At 42.6% G+C, this 19,149-nt stretch overlaps 1 protein-coding gene across 6 annotated transcripts in view; it reads right to left on the bottom strand.

Annotated features, from left to right (window-relative positions):
- The window catches only part of Stard13 (StAR related lipid transfer domain containing 13), a 384,230-nt gene that overhangs the window by 3,709 nt on the left and 361,372 nt on the right, over window positions 1–19,149 (bottom strand). For 4 of the 6 annotated variants that reach the window (XM_029559655.1, XM_029559654.1, XM_008825013.3 and 1 more), the window contains 7 exons: window positions 18,873–19,032; window positions 11,513–11,711; window positions 6,329–6,539; window positions 5,589–5,703; window positions 4,458–4,679; window positions 3,708–3,925; window positions 223–399 (listed from right to left, as the gene is read on the bottom strand). In XM_029559655.1, coding sequence (XP_029415515.1) covers window positions 223–399; window positions 3,708–3,925; window positions 4,458–4,679; window positions 5,589–5,703; window positions 6,329–6,539; window positions 11,513–11,711; window positions 18,873–19,032 — 1,302 coding nt within the window. Of the gene's footprint in view, window positions 1–222; window positions 400–3,707; window positions 3,926–4,457; window positions 4,680–5,588; window positions 5,704–6,328; window positions 6,540–11,498; window positions 11,712–14,427; window positions 15,699–18,872; window positions 19,033–19,149 lie in introns of those variants that run through there. The other 2 variants (XM_029559656.1, XM_029559657.1) reach the window with 2 other exon arrangements.

Below are 19,149 nucleotides of genomic sequence, written 5' to 3'. Positions count from 1 at the left end.
TAAATGAATAAATTAGAAAAAAGAGAAAGGGCAAATGTCAACATTTTAGGAAACAGGGAAAGTGAGAGAAGAGGCTATGCAATCCTCTTTGGATGCTGGTTCATGGTGGTGGGGAAATGAATCTAAAAAAAAACCCAGGATGACAAGCAGGGTCAGGTGCACATGTCATCCGAACTGAGGCTCCTAAGACTGTGGTCTGCCACACCCAGAACTGCCACTTACTTCAGGTCTATCCTGCAGATGTGGGTCAGTCTCGACTTGCCAGATCCACATGGTTCTATCAAGTACTGAGAATCCATCACCACTGCCCGCACGCCACCCATGAGCTGGGCTTCTTCATGCTCCACAGAGAGGGACACCAGGGTGCACATTCCTTTGGGTAAATCCGTCTTCCAGGTCCTGGAGCAAAACAAGCTATGCATCAGAGTCATGGCATGAGAGAAAGAAAATCCTGAAAGATAAAGTTTATGCTTATATCTTCCTGCCAAAAACCTGGGCTCTAGTTCTAATGTTAGTTACTTGGATTAAGCTAATGGTTTCCATTAGCTTGTACACAGTTTATACAACGCAGCCCAAAGGAAGGATCTCAGCTTTTGGATTCAGAGGGTAGAAATGGCCCTGTAGCTCCCAGACCTGCATATGGAACCTCCATCTGAGGCCCCATCCTGGTCTGCTGAAGAAGCTCCTGCTGGCTATTGAGGAGGTTACAGTTTAGGGATCAGCACTTATTCACTGAATTTTTCCATTTATCTGTTGAGCACATCCATGTGCTGGGCATGAGAAGCCATAAACAACGTGAAGATGCACAGAGCCCAGAAAGGGAGACTGGCAACTCTAAGAACTTTGGAAAACACTGGTAAGTGCAGGGTGGTAACTGTGCACAGAGAGATGGAATCGGAAGAGGGGACAGAACAGGAATACAGGGACATATCCCTGCAGGAAGAGATTCAAGCCTTAGCAAATAATCTACTGATGCCTGATTTGAAAGAAATGAAACCTATGTGGACCTGTTCACTTTGTTCTGATACCCGAGTGGCTGTTGAATAGGAGAAGAAATAAACACAGTTGATTTGAGTTCAGATGGAGAGGGAGGAGGACATTTCAGCTGAGTATGGAAAGAGCTAACTGGGTACAGCATCCAGAGATGAAATGGGCCCCCATTGTAGATGCGGTCAGAAAATGTGGGAACATCAGGCTGACCACCCCCAGCTTCCCTTCCAGCACAGGGACCTGTGATAACAGAAGGTATTGTCCCTAGCATTTGCTTCACAAATTCTATTTCCAGGCTTAGTGGTCTCATCAGTGACTCTGCCCGAGCATCCCAATACATCAGGAAGAGAAAACACTACATATGTATGATGCTATGGCTGAATGTGCTCCCAAAATTTCACGTGTTGGGATCTTAGTCTCCCATGTAGCCATACTGAGAGATGAGACCTTTGGGAGTAATTGTGCCATGAGTATGAAGTCCTCGTAAACAGATTAATCTACTCATGAGTTAACTGGCTAATAAATTACTGAGTTACTGAAGGAGTAGCCCTGCCATGGAAGCAGCTTTCTTTGATAAGCTCACTTGACTCCCTGTGCAATGTCCTTCACCATGCTGTGACCTGGTAGGAAAGGCCTCGTCAGGTACTGAGCAGATGTCTCTGCCACAGTCCCGGGCTTCTCCGCCTTCAGCATCATGAGCCAAATACACACCTAGTCTTTATATAAATATTTCAGATATTTCATTACAAACGGAAGAAAACAAACTAAAATCCTTGAGGAGAAGTTGAGGATAACCAGATGTGCTGTGTCAGACAGAATGCATCTCAACCTGGAGCTTCTCATCACCCCTGTCACTTTTCTCCTTTTTGAATCAAACGTAAGGAATTTCTGTGGACACGAACCATGTCTGGTGGCTTGTTAGTCCTTTCAGTGTCAAGTTCTCCCTCAGTGCTTTGCAGTCCACTCCCTTCTCTTTTAAGCCTTTTTCCTTTATCTCCTTTTCTTGTTATTTATTGACTGTATCTCCACAGTAAGATATAAACTGAGACTGGGGAGACCGCTTAGTCAGTAAAGTGTTTGGTGTACAAACATGCTAAGACCTGAGTTCGATCCCTAGCACTCACTTAAAAAACCAGGCATGACGGCTTACACTTGGAATCCCAGCCTTAGGAGGTGGTTGGTGGAAACAGGTGGATCCCTGAGGCTTGCTGGCCAGTCAGCGTAGCCTACTTACTGAGCCCTAGGTCCCAGTGAGAGACTGTTTAAAAAAAATAAAAATAAAAGAAGTAAATGGGTCTTAAAGAATGACACCCAAGATGGATCTCTGGCCTCCACACACATTCATCCATGTACACCCCCCACACAAATACATATGCATGCACAGAAACATACAATCACAAATACAAACCCTGAGAGACTAAGATGTGTTCACCTAGGGCACCTGCAGAGAGTGAAGCAGTGATTGGCATATGGTGTAATGGAATGATGCACTAATAACTAGCAGGCTGGAGGGACCATTGTATGGACTGGACGAAGGAAGCTCCTTGTGGGGACTTGTTCTCAATTTCCTCTAGTGGGAAAGAAAAGGCCACTGTGGCTGGGTACATCTCCACAGCTGCTATCCTGGACAATAACTTGGTTATTGTCTGTGTTCTGCTTGTGAGACTGAGGATTAAAATTTAATGTCCCAAGATAAGAAATGTTCTAATAAGTGTGGTGATAGGCCACCCTTGTATAATTGCCTACGTTCCCTACCAGGATAAGGTTGCTGGGATGCACACAAATATTTAGAAAAAATGGACACTTAAAAGTGAAGGTCCCAAGGATCAAAACCAAAGACAGAAAGGACCCAAGCGCAAAGTCACCTTCAGTTTGCCATCAGAACTAGTTTCATAAAGCCACTACTTTAAATATACATTTGGGAACTTCATCAGTGAATCCTTTTACACTGTTGATCTATGAAGAGGCTGTGTTTACTTGTGTTTTCAATAAAAAGGATATATTGTTCTAATTACATTTCATTCATGTTCTTAACTGTCCCCAATCCCTGTTCCTACTGATGAAATACTGCATTTCTACTGTGTAAACTTCCTGTTGCTGGCTGAGCATCGCATTCCAAGGCCAGAAAACAGGGGTCTGGAACTAACCCATAAATCAATCAGAAACAATATTCCAAAGGCAGATGCGGGGCTCAGAAAGCATTTCCAGGTTTGGAATCTGATTGCATGTCCAGTGTTTCAGCTGAGCTAGAATTTCCATGCCTGGTAATTAGTTGTGAACATATGAAGTTCACACACAGCCCCACCTTTGAGTTCCACAAGATGAGGACTTGCTTTCCCCAGGGAGAAAGACAAAACCAGGAGAAAAGCCAGTCAAGTCAGATTTGATTTGCATAATTTGGCAGAAAGTTCCTCTGGACAAGCAGCAGCTATTCTGGGGCCTCTGCTCTGAGAAAATGAACGATATTTATGGCCCAATAAACTGTGTGCTCCACAAGGAGAGGGGCCACAGAGAGCCTGCGTAGGGCTGTAGTTTGGGTGAAGAAGGAAGTCAGGCATAAATACGGCAAAGTCAGGTTTCCCTGGGAGAAATGGGAGCCAGCTGAGAGCTCCCTTAAGATGCTGGATTTAGGGGGCAGAACCCTGAGAAGTGCTTAAATCTGCAGCGCTCATTTTGCTTTTGGAACAGGACCTCATAAACCAGGGAGGAGGGCTTACCTGAGAACCACGAAGTCTCTGGAAGGATGCGGAGCCATGCTGTTCAGCACGTACTGGTAAACTTCTGTTTGCCTGTCCAACGTTTCCACAACTTTCCATTGCAGAAAGTCCTCATCCCATAGGTGACGTTCTCTCAGTACACGATTCAACACCACAGAGGGTGGTGCCTCTACCTCCACAGAAGCCTTCCACAGCTTCAGTGGGTTCCCATCCCCCACCTTCAGAAAGACAAGAGCAGGAGCTGAAGTGGTCACCAGAATCCACCAAAACCTACCCTACAGAACTAGGCATTCAAAAATCATTACTGGTTATTTAAAGTGAATTAGTGATGTACCTCAGGATTAAAATGTAATATTTTAATCCTTAATCTGAAGAGGAGAAGAATGATGATCAAAACAACCATGGACACATATGTAGTGTGTGCCAGACATGGTTCTAACACATCTGACTTTGACATAGTTCTGCTCTGACTGAGGTACTCTCAGAATGCTCATTTTGTAGATGAAAGATGTTGGACACTGATCTGCCCGGCATCACACAATGAAGGGCACAAGCCTGGGATCCAGAAGCCCTGCTGCATGATCTGAGCTCTGATTTCATGTGACAGTGCCTATTGGTGGTCTTTGAACAGGGTCTTTGAATGGTACATGGGCCTTTATTGTTCATGCATGCACCAAAGTCTGTGGATAATCAGATATTTCGTAGCAAAAGCCCAACTTTGGTTGTTAGATGTGGGTTTTGTGAGATTACCTTTTTGAAAGCAAGGTCTGTGTTGTCAGGGCTGGAACACGTGACCCATCCTTTAAATTTCTCCTTGGCTTCTTTCTGGAGGCCCTGGACAAGATGGTCCAGGTATGTGTGGAAAGTTGCCCCGCTCTCTGCCAGTTGTGCTCCCAAGTCTTCCAGAGTTGGTGCATGGATTTCAGCCTCTGCGTAGGAGTTACGAGACTGGGCCACCATCTCATGTGGAACCTGAGCCAATAAATGCATGAAAGAAATATGTAAGCTAAAAAAATGCTGTAACGTGAACAAAGGAAGCAAAGTCATTCCATCAACAATCAAGGTCTGAGCAATGGGCTGAGGACAATGGGGCTGCAAATGTTTTGCTAAGACCAGTTCCAAGGTTGGGACCTTCCTGATGCTAAGAAATACTAATAAGTTTCTGAGCCTATATTAATTAATCAAAACATTGAAATGTCTTTCTAATCATTCTCTCCATTTTCCTTTTTAATTTATTTTTACTCAATTTGACAAGTGTGGGCTCAGAGAACTTCTGTCATTATGATTAGACTTCATGCACTTTGACTTCTTAAGGGAAACTTTAATATGACTTAGAAATGGCTTGACCTTTTAAGTACATTTTTCCCATTGACAAATGCCAATTTTGTCCCAGAGAGTATGCCAGATGTCTCATTCACTTACTCTTTAACATATTTATGGCTATACTCATAAGTTGTCATTGATTCTTAGTGATAAGGATTACTCAGTCACAGAGAGAGAGAGAGGGAGAGAGGGAGACAGAGAGAGAGAGAGAGAGAGAGAGAGAGAGAGAGAGAGAGAGAGAGAGAGAACCTAATTAAGTCTTGAGGTAAAATCAAATGTAACATAGTTGGCCAACTGGTCTTGAACCTGACAAAGGAAGGTGATACAACTGTATGAAAGCTGCTATCATTGTGACCCCAACTGTCTTTAACTATCAAAGCCTCGATTGTACATCTAGCTCTTCATAACTCTTGGAGGCAAAGACCAGAGCTACAGTACACACTATCGCCATCATAAAATCAGGAACAAACAGATACAAATTGTAAATACAGCACCAGTTCCAAACCTCTCATCTAGTTCCAAGAGCTATAAGGAAGGCAGGAGGAGCCTTCTGCTCACCTCAAAAAGTCTGTTGCATTCCATGATCATGTGGGCAAGCCCCTGGGCTGCGGCTAGATTCTCATTGAGGTCCTTTTGATCTGGCTTCCCAGTGGCATATTTCTTCTGGATGACTCTGTAATTGAATGTGAATGTGCTAAGCAGATCCCAGTCCAAGGAGCAGGCCATGCTACCCAGTTCATCCCCTCTGTTTGCTGCTCACCCCCAGATGCTATCTGGATCCCAGACTCTCATTTCCAAATAAAAACAATGACTACACATCTTAGATATTCCAAGGCAGGCTGGCAGTCTGACAGCTCATAACCAAAAACCTTGGAAAAATACAAGGACAGGAGGAGCTGTAGGCAGAGAAATTACTTTTTTCCCCTACATTTGAAAGTGCTCGACTGCCAGGTCCCATGCTTTGGTTGTAAATACAGCCTTTTAAATCCAAGACTATAAAATACTTCTTTGTACATTTTCCCTTTCTTTCTCACTCAAATGAAACAAAACAAAATTCCTTAGGCTTTCTGTATCACAACTGAGGTCCTTCAGTACTATCTTGGAAGCTATGAACATGAGCTCATGAATGAGGCTGCCTCATTCTGATCCTACAATGAGCCCCGATAAACCCTCCATCTGAAATCTAGTGTGAGAACAACTTTGTTCATTTTTCATAAAAGAAGGAAAACAAAACCAAAGAACCTTGGCGGGGGAGGGTCTTGGTTCAGGAATTACTGCTATTGACAGGGAAAACTTACCTTGGGGAGCTTTCTTTCTTCAGTAAATTAAGATGAAAAAGGGACGGGGCCAGACACACGGCCAGATTCATGGCTGTCATCTGATTCTCTTCCACTGAGTTAACAACATCATTGAGGAAGCACAGGAGTGTCTGCAGGGCCTCCCTGTTTTCATCTGCCAGCAGGAGTATGGCAGCCTGTATGGCCTGGAGCCTCTGTTCTTTGGGGACATCTGAAGAAAAGTGAGAGCCAGGTTGTTAGAGGGACAGGCAACACAGAGTGGGCTGGGAAGGGTGCACAAGCGCTACTTCCTGATGGAGAGACACTCAGAGACATCAACAGTACTAACCCAAGAAGTCATCATGACAGGTAGAGCTGGAATTGGAACCTCATCTATTAAACTCAAGAACCTGAAGTCTGAGTGTCCCAGAGGTACTAAGATCAAAGCCCCACTCTGGCTTCTCACAGTCCCAGCATCAGCTGGGTCTTTGGTCTTCAGATCGTCTTTCTGTTTTGGTAGAAGTTGGTGATGGATTGGGTGATGGACTTGTCAACCTAGCTTCTCTATTGTCTACCTTCCTTGCCAGACAGCTTGGGAAGTACCTTACAGGGTGGCTGAGGCTGGGCAGTACACGGTTTTGAAAGTCACTGGGTAAAAGGACAGTGGCCTGTCCACAGTGGAGCACCCAGGCCATTGTGCCAGCATGGCATAATGAACCACAAGTAGTGGGGGAGCTGGCTGCCTTTGGCCATCCCAGAGAGCCAGTGCCTCAGTGGAAAGCCTGGCAGATCCTTCATGTTCCTGTAAGTCACCAGGGCTCATTTGGAGATTGTGCTGGCTTGACTTTGAGTGGAGATTCAATGTCACCTATTTCATGATTTTAGAATCATGGACTTTGAGCTGTTCAGAGAGAAGAGGAACCAGGTTCCCTACAGCTATGGGGGGTGAATTGTCCTACTCAGTCTCAGTCTCCCTGATGGTGCTCCTTGTGGTGGTGGTGGGATGGTGGGTATTGAGTAAAGAGGCTTAGGAGGGAAATGAATAAAAAAATATGAAATGGAAAATGGAAAAATCATTCAAATTGGGAATGAGGTGCTGTACTTTGCTGCCCTTCTTGCTGTGTTTGTTTCATAATCATTTAGGTTTAGTTCGCAGATATAGACAGAATGCAGACAGGATAACCAGTTAACATGGTTATCCTTCTTAAAAAGTCACATTCTGGAGTGGAGGTCTCCATAGTAGTCCTGAGGAGTAGGGAGTGTGTTCATGACAATCCCTTCAGGTGTGGGAAGAAATACAATTTTCAGTTGTGTTTATGCTTTATCTCAGTTAAAAATATGCGTACAGTCAGGTGTGGTAATACACACCTTTAATCCCAGCACTTGAAAGGCAGAGGCAAGTGGATTTCTGTGAGTTCGAGGCTAGCCTGGTCTACATAGTGAGTTCTAGGCCAGCTAGGGCTACAGGGAGATCCTATCTCAAACAAAAAATAAGCATACATACATAAAGACTGATTGTGTTTTATAATGTACGCACTCTCTCACAGTTTATCACCGTGTATTATATTTATTAAAAAAATAAAAGTAGACACTCAGACATTTACTATTGGTAGAGGTGCCTGATATGAAAGAGCTGGCACTTGCTGCTCTAGAGGAGCTTGGGTTCCGGATAGCCACAGACAGACATCCTGTGGGCTGTCTGTGCTTGACTCTCCTGGCTCTCTCCAGCCCTATGTAGGAGAAACTACATTCCAGGGATGGTATGTTCCTGGCCTTGGATGGCCAGTAAATCCAAATTTCTGGAAAAGTGTGACCCCACGTTTGGTATTCATCCTATCTGTTCCGTATTGGCAAAGGGTATGACTGCTTTCTAGAGAAGAGTCATTTTGTTGGAATGAATGACAGCAAAACTGTTCTTTTTTCTTGCTTCTGCTGATAGATATTACTAGTGATTTCAAGCTTGGAAGCAGTATTATACATTCACCTTACACCACTGAGCTGCTTTTAAATGCTGCTATATAGGTAAGATGTCTCCTGTGTTTAAATATTATCTAACCTTAGCTAGCCAAACTTTTCTTCTATTCCAGCTTTTGTCTCTACGTCATTATTATTACTATTACTATTATTATTATTATTTTTGTCTTGTTTTGTTTTTTTCTGAGACAGGGTCTCCTTGTAGCCTCAACTGGTCTGGAACTTACTATGTAGTACACATTCACCTGCCTCTGCCTTCTGAATGCACCACCATGTCCAGTGCATGTCGTTATTTTTGAGGAGTCGTTTGCCACGTGCCTTTGTTTAGCTCAATATCTTTTCTGTTCACTTGTTCCTTGATCTTTTGGAAATACATTCATTTTGGATCCTATCACCTTTGACCTTTCTGTTACACATGACATGGCCGTAGTTCCCGCCTCTTTCTTGGTTCTTGGGAGATAATTTTAGATCTGCTTTGGTAAGTACTTAGAATTTATGAGGACGTGGATGACAATCAAGCTGTCACACTCAGGATACTGTCCTTACTGAACACCTTGTCTCTCTGCTCCCAAATCAGCTTCACTTCTCCTTTTTCCTTCCCCTTCTCCCTGTCATGAAGCTTTAAAACCTTTGTCTTTGACCCCTCACCCTCTTCTCTTTTATAGACTGGTAGGATTAAGGCCTTCTCACAGCTGCCCCACACTCTACTCATGTGACAGTAGCAAAGGAAAAACACAGTGGAAAACAGAACTACTTTGGAGAACTGGGAGGATGACTGAACCCCCATACTAGTTTGAACACTTGGTACTTGTCCTGCCAGAACCCCAGTAGTGTGCCAGCTCCCTAGACTTCCACTGTTGTCTACTTGATCCCTCTTATACACCAGATCCAGATTTGTAGATCCAAAAATGAGTTCTGATGACTCTGATGACCTGGGCGAGCACAAGGTTAGCAGCCTGGTGACCCACTCCTCCTTTCCTCTTCATTAATGCCTTTAATCCCAGCCTTGGCAGGCACAGGTGCATCTCTGTGAGACTGAGGTTAGTCTGCTCTATATTCCTTTTGTACTCAGGGAAATGGGCTCCTCTCATCAATCCAGGGATGAACTACGTTGACTTAAACCAAAATGGGCCATTCCTTTTCTCTTTCCTCTTTCTGGTTTGAGGGCAAAGATGCGGAACATTTTTGGCTAATGAGACCGGTAACAATGCTGGAAGCTTCTGCAAGATCTATCTCTTTGATAAAAAGAGACGAGTGTCCAAAGAGAAGCTTTGGCTCTCCTTGCTCTTGAGTGCGACTTGGTGAAGATGTGATTATTGCTTTGACCATGTTGTGACTTTAAGGGGAAAGAGACTAGAGGCCGATGTCCTGGCATCCCTGAGCTGCAGATTTTTCCAACAGTGGGATGGTTTCATTTTGAAAGGTTCTTTAATTCTTACCAGATCTAGTATGAACCCCTTGTCCTAATTTTAAAATGCCTCTTCTTATGTAATCCTGATCTACTTTATCAGAGTCAGCTGGTGTAGTGTTGTACACTTTGCACCCACGCAGGACAAAGACCATGCACTCCTTCGACACATGCTCCTGCAACTACCTTCACCCAAAATGTGCTTCTTCCAAATTTCAACCTTCAGCTGTCACTTTTCCTACCAACTTCCCACTGCTCATCCCCACCTTCTGGATCTGTCTCTGTGACCTTTCTACAGAACTTCTCTAACCTCCTTGTGTTGCAGGGATTTATGTTCAGGTCTTGTCTCCCTCAGTTGTAAGATCCTTAAGTACAGACAGTGAGTGTCACAGAATCATAACCTCTGAAGTGTTCAGCATGGCCCTGCATAAGCCCTACTCTGTAAATGTTTGCTTAGATAAAATAAAGCCCTGCTTTGATCTGGCTTCTAGGTTTTAAGCCTACCCAGGAGGCACAGATATTTATCTCTTGGAAATAATCTAGATTTAGCCATAGAGAGTGTCAACTTCAACCCAAGAACTGATCGAATATAAATATTCTTACATGATCCTTCCAAACCATGAGGGAGGTTTAATTTAAAAAATGGAGTTGGAATCTCACAGCAACACTATAGTGAGCACCTTATGTTTGGACTCTAGTACCATGTGTCATTAATGTAACTTAACCTATTCACTTTGACAGAATAATATTTATTTAGTGTGTTACCATTTTATTCTGTTTTTATAAGTGGTACTTATTACAGTCCTTTCCAAATTTGTAATATTATACATGGTTTAAATCCATTTGGTACATTCTCTACAGCAGGATCCTCCTTCAGATTGGATCAATTCCATTTCAAGACCCACTTAAGGCATATTTTGATGTAAAATCAAAGTCTGTGGGCCAGATTTTTTCCCCTAAGAATTGACACTGATTGAATTCCCCTAAGAATTGGAACCAATTCATAATGATACCATTACCATATCTAGAAAAAACTTGTGTTTCTTTCTAGTATGGATCTTGAACCAATTGTTACTTTCAATGATTATTTCAACCATAGTGGCTTTGCTAAGCACTACTAATCACTTAGAATCTTCTAAATGAAAATATAAGGGACTGCAGAGATGGCTCAGGGGATAAGAGCACTTATTGCTCTTGCAGAAGACTTAGCTATGGCTCCCAGCACCCACATGTTTGCTCTCAATTCCAGTTCCAGGGGATCCGATGCCCTCTTCAGGCCTTCATGGGCATTGCATGCATGTGGTACACCTACATACATGTAGGTAAAATGCTCATACACATAAAATAGAAATAAATCTAAATGAAAATATAAATTTATTGCATTAAGGTGTAACTTTGATTTGATTTCCTATATTTCACCAATTAAAAGACTTTTTTGGTTTTTAGTCTTTCTAATACATTTTACTTTGAATTTATTATACCAAAGAGATTAAGTAAGGTTTAATGCTTATATACAAAGTAAATTCTATTATGCCCCATTTTCATTTCAAATTTATTAGAAATGTACTGAAAATTAGTTTGAGGTCTCACAGAAAAATTTACTGAGAAAGCATATTTTGATGTCGAAAATGTATATTCAGAATCAAAAACTGGCATGGAGATGTCCACAACAAACCAATCAAAGGCTGTTTCTGGAGAGGAGAAAAGGATCACGGCTTTTATGTACTTCTTTATAGACTCATGCATGACTTGCATAATGAGGAGTCCATGTTTTTGATGGTTGGATGCTCGTGAGAACATAGATCTGCATTATTGCCACTTACACTGATAGATATGGAGGAAGGTCTCGCTGAGCTTGTTGGTGAAAAGGGGCTCTGGGAGGTCCCGGAAGAACTGTTTCACCATGTCTGCCACATCATACGCAGATTGGTCTTCATAGTTCACATTCTCAGGAAAGTTCTCATTCATTTGACGTAGGGCATGGATTCGAGACTTCACCCCCGACTTGCGAAAAAGACCCACCTGAAATGAGTCACAGGGACACGTAAGCCAGGTCACCTTTCTCCTCACAACCTCTTCCTTAAGGCAGGAATCCTGGATCTGAATGACAAGAAGGCCTGGGGACAGGTCTGGATGAGCTGGAATTGTATCCTAACTTGGAAATTCTGAATTTCCAGTATAGTTACTTTAGGTAGCAGTCAAACATTGACTTTTTCTCCTATAAGGTAAAGATATGGGTAGTACCCCACCTCATAGAGCTGTTGTGGGAGTCAGTGAGAAAACACATATGAATATGCTTTTTGACACAGAAAGTCTTTTAACACTAGCTGCTGTAATTTTGCTTGTGTTTTCAACAAGTAGCATAAGTACCTCTATCAGGCATTCTTATGCTAGGAGTCTGTTAGTAAGGAAAGAAGAAAAAAATTCCCTGTTCTTTTAACATTTGTATTTTCGTGGGGGATTTTGAAATAGTTTGATCAATGGGACATTTAGTCAAAATAATCTCCAGAACTTAAACTCTTTACTACTTGACAATCACAGCAATAAGATAACAAAAAGCTAATGATCTTAGTAGGAACAAGTGAGGTCAATAGAACCCTTATTATAGAATGAGGATCCCAAGGACTGGGTAGGTTAAGCTCAGGCCCCTCTAGAAGACCTCATACCCTGGACTCACCTTACCCAAAACACAACTGAACTTTCCTGAGATTCACAGCTTCTAGTGATTAATGGACCAACCATTTTCAGACACTAGCAAGTAACTGAGTTGATCAATACTTTCAACTTTTCCCATCCAACATAGGTTGGTTTACTTCTGCAAGGCAAGGCAGGAATGTTCCTGATTGGCCGGACAGGTAAATAGTAGTCCGTAATGGGGTTGGCCGTTGCTCTTCTCCCAAATACCTGGCAAAACACTTGAGTACAGTTGTCTCACTAACCCTTCTGCTTGTCACACCTGGGCCATGGCCCAAGTTCAGGTGTCTCTTGATTGTTGCTATTAATGAGAGCGGCCTTAATTTTTTAAAACTACAGTAACAACAGGGAAAATTCCAAGACATTAGAGAGCAGTCATATTTTTACATGTCAGCCGCATAGAAACACAGGGGAATTAAACACTGCTATATTTTGTGGCCATAAGAATAGAATTCTTAGGAATAGTTCTTTGCATTCCAAGCCTTATCACCTAATTCCATAGATCAAGATACTCAGGCAAACTGCCACTTAAAATGTTACTTTGTTTAAAGGTTGTAATACAGGGCTGGAAAGATGGTTGAAGTTAAGGAATGCACTGCTCTTGCAGAGATCAGGAGTTTTGTCCCCAATACTCATGTTGGTGGGGCTCACAATCTCCTGTAACTCCAGCTCCAGGGGTATCTGATGCTTCTGGCCTCCCCAGCACCAGCACCCTCATGCACATACCCTTACACAGACACATACAGCTGGCTACACATAGGAAAAAAATAAAACAAATGCTTAAAAAATAAAAATAAAGCTTACAGTGTAAGCTTTTACTACATTTGTATGCTACTCCACGATGAAGCTAAAGAACGTTTATTTCCCTTTGCCTGGCATGTATTTCAAATTGCGTCAAAGGTCACAGGAATAAGCATGCATTGTGAAAAGGAAACAAAAAGAAGTCAAGATATCGAATGGGTGATTATTGAAGTTTACATCCTTCAATTTTTGTAATTCTGGAAGGAGGCCCAGATTGCTACATCACAGACCTGTGCTGCTCAGGAGCTCTCAAGAACCACAGTGCCCTAAAGGTGAATTCAAGTGTGACTCACAAATATTTATCCTCACATGAGTTAGTGTTATTACACTTGAAAAGAGTTCTTATTTTTTTCAACGGCAAAGAAATATTGATCAGACTCTCTTTATGAAGAGGGTTCTCTATGAAGAGGGTTCTCTATGAAGAGGTTGAAATTGTGGAGCTGGAGCTCACTTTTGCTGATAGTGTCCTGCAGGCTCTTCCAGGGTCTGCACTGAGGCTTGTGAACACATGCAACCTGGGGATGCTTTCTTTGTGTTGTGTAGTTTCCAACTTTCTTTCCCCTTTCTGTGAGGCGAGTATTGTTATTTTAATTATTTCACACCTGTCTGGAGCTTTCTAGCTGCAGGCTCTGAGGGGCTTGTTCTGACTCTGAGCTCACAGACTGTCTAGAGGGTTGTCAGAGATTTATTCATTCTGTTTCAAATTCTGACAAAAACTTTCCTGCCCTGTCTTTCACCTTCCAAGGGATATGGGGAATGTCTGGGGGTTCTGTGGGTGGTGATGGAAGCCTAAATTTCTTTCTTAAACTTAGTGAAGTGGTTTCAAATCAGACCAGGTTTCAGGTATAACAGCTAAGGATGGCCAAAAGGAAGGAAGGCACCAGCGAGCTGATGAGTGAACTAACCCAGAATTCCTGACTGTCTGTCTGTTACTGTTTCCACCGGAAGTCATGAATTCCCTGACATTTAAGCTGTTTGCAGTCAGCAGCATCTGGACACAGTGAGTAGATCCTTCTAATTGTTGGTCAGGGGAGACCATCCCCACCTATCTGTAAAGAACAGCTGATTGTTAACAGTTGTATTTTTCTTGGGAAAGTTTCCAGTACATCGATAAAATTTGCATTTTTGATTTAAGATTTTTTTTCTAAATAAAGAATGGGGAATAGAAGAAACTCATTGCTTCCAAGGTACTTTCCTCACTGTAGTTGAAAAGAGGTGACCTCAGGCTTAATATGAGTAAGATCCAAAGAGGAGGACATGTTGTGTTTTTCACTTACTCTGTCACTAGTAGGTAGGTGACTTGGTCTGTCTCCTATGGCCCCACAGTCAGTTGAATGTTCTGCTGTCAGTTTTGAGAGTCTCAACAACATGCGAACAAGAAATCCTATATTTTCATTTTGTACCAGGCCCCAGAAATCATATAGCAGGTCCTGTCTGCCCTTACTTGTCTTCCATTGGGCTCAGCAGTGAAAAGTCCGTATTGTAAGCATCTCCCTTTCTATAATTTCCCCATCAAAAGATTTTAAAAAGTGAGTGCTAAGTGTCCCTTTGGGTTACTTTCACTTTCTTTTCTTTTGTTTTTCACCCCCAAACTTAGCTACCAAAAATCCAGGACTCAAGGTATAATTTATGCAGATGGTCCAAGAGCATCCCTCATTGTGTCTGAGGCAGCCATCAGGCAAAGTGTTGAGCAGGCAGTGGGGAAGAGGATGCTCGCACTGAGAATGAAGTGTCTTCCCGGTGTAATTAGGCTTTTAGAAGGAATGGCTGGGCATGAGTGCTGCATTAGAATTCAAATTTCATCTAAATAATATTAAATCTCCTCCTTGGCATCCTGCTTATGCTAATCCTTTCAGGGCTTAATGATGTTTATCAGGACTTCCATTTCCTCTTCTTTAGAAATGCTCTTGGCTAATGAAGAAAGGTTGGCTTTATTCAGAAAGAGAGATTCATAAGCAGAATGTGCAATGGGCAATGATTCTGAACAGTGTAGGTCCAGCCTTTTGCTGTAGTGACTTCAGATTTCTCAGGGGCCAGGGATAACCTATGCTGGGCACAGCTGATTTAGGGCAGAAGTAAAAGCTCAGATAACAAAGCAAGGCAGTTTCGCAGGCTGCCAAGTCTGAATACAAATGGCTAAACGTTCTCATGTCATCGATGGTCATCTGCAAGGGTAAAAATGGATACACCGTGCCACATATATATAGACTGCACGGCACTGGGAGTAACGGAGGTGAAGTGTTGGCGGTGTTTCAGGGCTCTGAGCTGCTGGCTTTGACTGTGGTGGATGCTGATGATCCAGACAAATGTCCAGCATTCAGGAAGGGGCCCAGTTCATTGAAGGCTGCCTCTCACTCTGATCCAGGCCAGAGCCAAGCCAGTCCCAGACGACGGTTCCCATAGAATGTGGCTGAGCACAGGAAGGCTATCTGGGGACATTCTGGTCCTCTACAATTCCGAGCTGAGATTGCAAGGCCCTGTGCAGAGACGAGTCTTCTCAATTTTAATGAGGTGCTGTTGGCAAAAGAAAAAGCATTCACCTCCTGTTTCTCGCCTTCCTTCTTACTCCTGCCCTCCTTTCTTTTCAGGTGCGTCACTTTTTATTTGCCGTGAAGTCTCTAGGACAGCCTTTCTGATGGGCACGGTTTTCTTGGGTTCTTTGTTTCTTTGGTTTCCCCTGTTCCCTTCTTACTATCATTACCACACAGAGGCCCTGTCTGTGTGTGTGCCCGCTACGTGACAAGCAACGTGAGGACATGCAGAAGGCAGGACCACTGCAGGACTGAGGTGGGCAGCGGCTGTGGTGAAAGTCCTTTTGGACATCCTACAGATTCTTCCTTGTGGCTGATACAAGACAAGCATTGCCTTATTCAGTCTGATTACATGATAATCAGCATTTATGTCCTTGAAAGGAGTCTTTTTTCTCACAAAGCTTTGCCCACACATTTTTTTTTTTTTTCCATCATGGGATTCTTACAGATGGACACTGGAAATAAGCCAGTAAGTAGGGGCCCGCTGTCCTCTTTACTTTCTTTTCTCTATGTGATTTTGGTTTCAGGATGGGAGATGGAATCACAGCAGTGATGTGGGTGCTGCACATCTGTCAGAATCTACAAGGAGTGGGATGTTTTCTATTCCACACTAAAGACTGGAAGGTGAGTGGAACAGTGGCATATATGGTTCATTTATTCATGTCCAAACCGGTTCAAGAAAGAATATAGGGTGACTTATAATGGCCTATAGTTAATGATAAGGATACATTTAAAGATATTAGAAAGGAAAATTACAACAAAAAGAAAATTGAGGGTAACTGAAACTAGGAATGAGGTTGCAAGAAATTTGTACCAAAATGAAAGATTCATATATTTACTATAGGCAGAATATACATTTGGCTCTGAGTGTTCTACCAGCTAGAACAGAGAGGAAAACACACCCAGTTAAATGAACTTCATGTCTGTAATACGAAATACAAACTAGCCTTCCAAAAGAAACACAATGTTTTCAAGTACTGAAGCCAGGGGGGAAAAAAACCTTCTTCCTCCCATCCTCACAGAAAGGTTACTACATTATGTAACGACCAGTTTTATCAACAAAATCTTGACAGTGAATCCATCAATGGACTGTAAAGGGCCACTTAGTGCCCCTTAGTGTCTGGGGGCGGGGGACGGACAGGGTGAGGATTTTAACAGTGTAGCAGCTAAAAAATGAAAACTGAAGTTAGATTTACAAGCAAATGATGGCCTCACCACTGAGAGCAGAGTGTTAACACTGCCTGAAGTGGATGTGGAAGAAAATGAGGCAATGCAAACAGAACACTTAGTATATGTGTCTGAAACATGCCAGCAGTCAGGATGGTGTGGATGGGCTACATGTTCTTTAGGCATTCCTGAACAAGCATAGTTTTCTCTTATGAGAGCTTTTGCTTTTCTTTTTAGCATTAGCTGGGCATGCTTTTGGAACAAACTACTTTCTGTGCTTAGTAAAAGACAGAGCCAAGAGAACTGGCAGACTCAAAAGAAGTGGATCTGGTACAAACCTTCACAAAAATCGAGAAACCTTGAAAAATGTACCTGAATCAAAATCTATCTACTCTGCACGGAACAGAGTCCTGGATATGTAACAGCAAAGCAACCAAATAGAACTGAGGCCCAAAAGTCAAAAGGCATGGTCCTAGCACTTTACCATTAGAAAACAGGTCAAAATGGTATTTCTAAATATTCACTGGAGCCTACCTCCCTCATTTTTTACTTAGTAAAACACCTACAGGATATTAACTCTGATTATGTATGTACATTTCCACTAAGGAAAAAAAATGCATGTAAGTAACCAGATTCATTGACTTGCTCTACTGGGACGTTTCAAGTCAATACATGCGGGACAACCTATTTTTAAGTAGTTTGCTACCCTTATTTATGAGAAATAAGAGGCAAGAGATTAAAATAATTTGAAAACTCAAATGGCCGTCCACCTCAACAACCAAAACAGCAGTAGCCACCTGCCCTGTATAATGACATACAAGTACATAAAACATCTGTCTCTTCTCTAGCAGAAGGGTCAAGGAAGTAGTCAACCAAAGATGATTTTAAATGACACAGTCACACCTACTTTGCTCCACTGAAAACTGGCATTTAATTCATCAAGAGATTATCTTGATTTTAAGTATAGTCTCAGTTTTGATGTCTCTACAAGTGTCAGCAGCCAAGTTTTTTTGTCATTGTTTTTTTGAAACAGGGTCTCCCTGTAGCACCAGCTGGCCTGCAACTTGCTATGTAGACCAGACAGGACTCCATCTTGGAGAGATCTACCTGCCTCCAAGTGCTGGGGTTAAAGATGTTTGCCACCAGGCCTGGCTGTAATCAAGATCTTTGAGTCCATGTAGCTTCGTTCATTCCTGTCCACTGAGTACAAGGCCAAAGGTAAATAAACAAAAAAAGTGCAAACAAAAGGTTGGAACAGATTTTCCTACACTTTTAGAGAGTATGGTGAACGGACTGCTGTGGAACATTTGCCTGGAAATAGTCCTGCTACTCAAGGTGGCAATCTGTGAAGCAGAAACATGCTTTTATTTTGGACAGAGCACCTAAGAAATGCATGGATGGTAATTTGGAGGAGCTCCATAAATTACAGGATGGCTTTCATTCTGTGCTTAATCAGAGCCCATCATTAGGATGGTTCTTAAACAGTTCTGGAGGCAGAAAATGATTTCTGAATATTTTGCTTCCCATGAGCTTTGCATCAACTCTTAGATTAGGGGATATTCACGTGTGCATTTAAAAAAGATACAAATGAATTTGTCTTGGTCACCACGCTGCTTCAAAACATTAACACAGGGAGATGTAAGAACCACATAATATAACAGTGATAAAAGAATGTTATAGAGTGGGTTTGGGCATTGGGATAATAATTTAAAAGGCAATGTGGTACATAGCTTACTTCCCAGTTTGTAGGGAATGTAAATTCAACAGATACAAATTATAACATTAACTCTCTTTGATCACCCCATGGTGTCACTCAAGTAGCCAATGAGAGAACATTCTCATGACAGGGTGTAGCCAGGTCATGTTCAATCTTGATATGTAAAGGTCTCAGTGCTTTTTACTTTTGGTGAGGCGTGTCTTATAGTAGACAACCCTGGCTCAGTCTGGCATCTCCTCAACCCAAGCCCAGGTTTGAGATTTACCACCCTACCTGATCCAGACAGTTGCTACGTAGGTATCTCAGTGCTTGCTGGATGCTCTGAGGCAGGGGCTGTCCGGTTCTCTGGACGTGGACTATAAGAGGAACTCCAAAGACAGCCTTATCTTTGTAGTCAGGAACTTTCATCCTCTTCATGAACTTTGGAACAGACCTGGAATTCACAGAAACCAGGTCATGCAAGGCCCCTGGGGTACACTGTGCAGAGAAGCTGTGGAAGTAAGTGAGAGGGAAGCCAAGCTCTTGTTGGAATACCTCAGAGGCAAAGTGC

The sequence above is a fragment of the Nannospalax galili genome, unplaced genomic scaffold, assembly GCF_000622305.1.
Source record: "Nannospalax galili isolate Female #2095 unplaced genomic scaffold, S.galili_v1.0 scaffold768, whole genome shotgun sequence".
Classification (NCBI taxonomy): Eukaryota; Metazoa; Chordata; class Mammalia; order Rodentia; family Spalacidae; genus Nannospalax; species Nannospalax galili.
The sequence above is the reverse complement of the archived record's forward strand: the minus strand, read 5'-3'. Positions and strand labels throughout refer to the sequence as shown.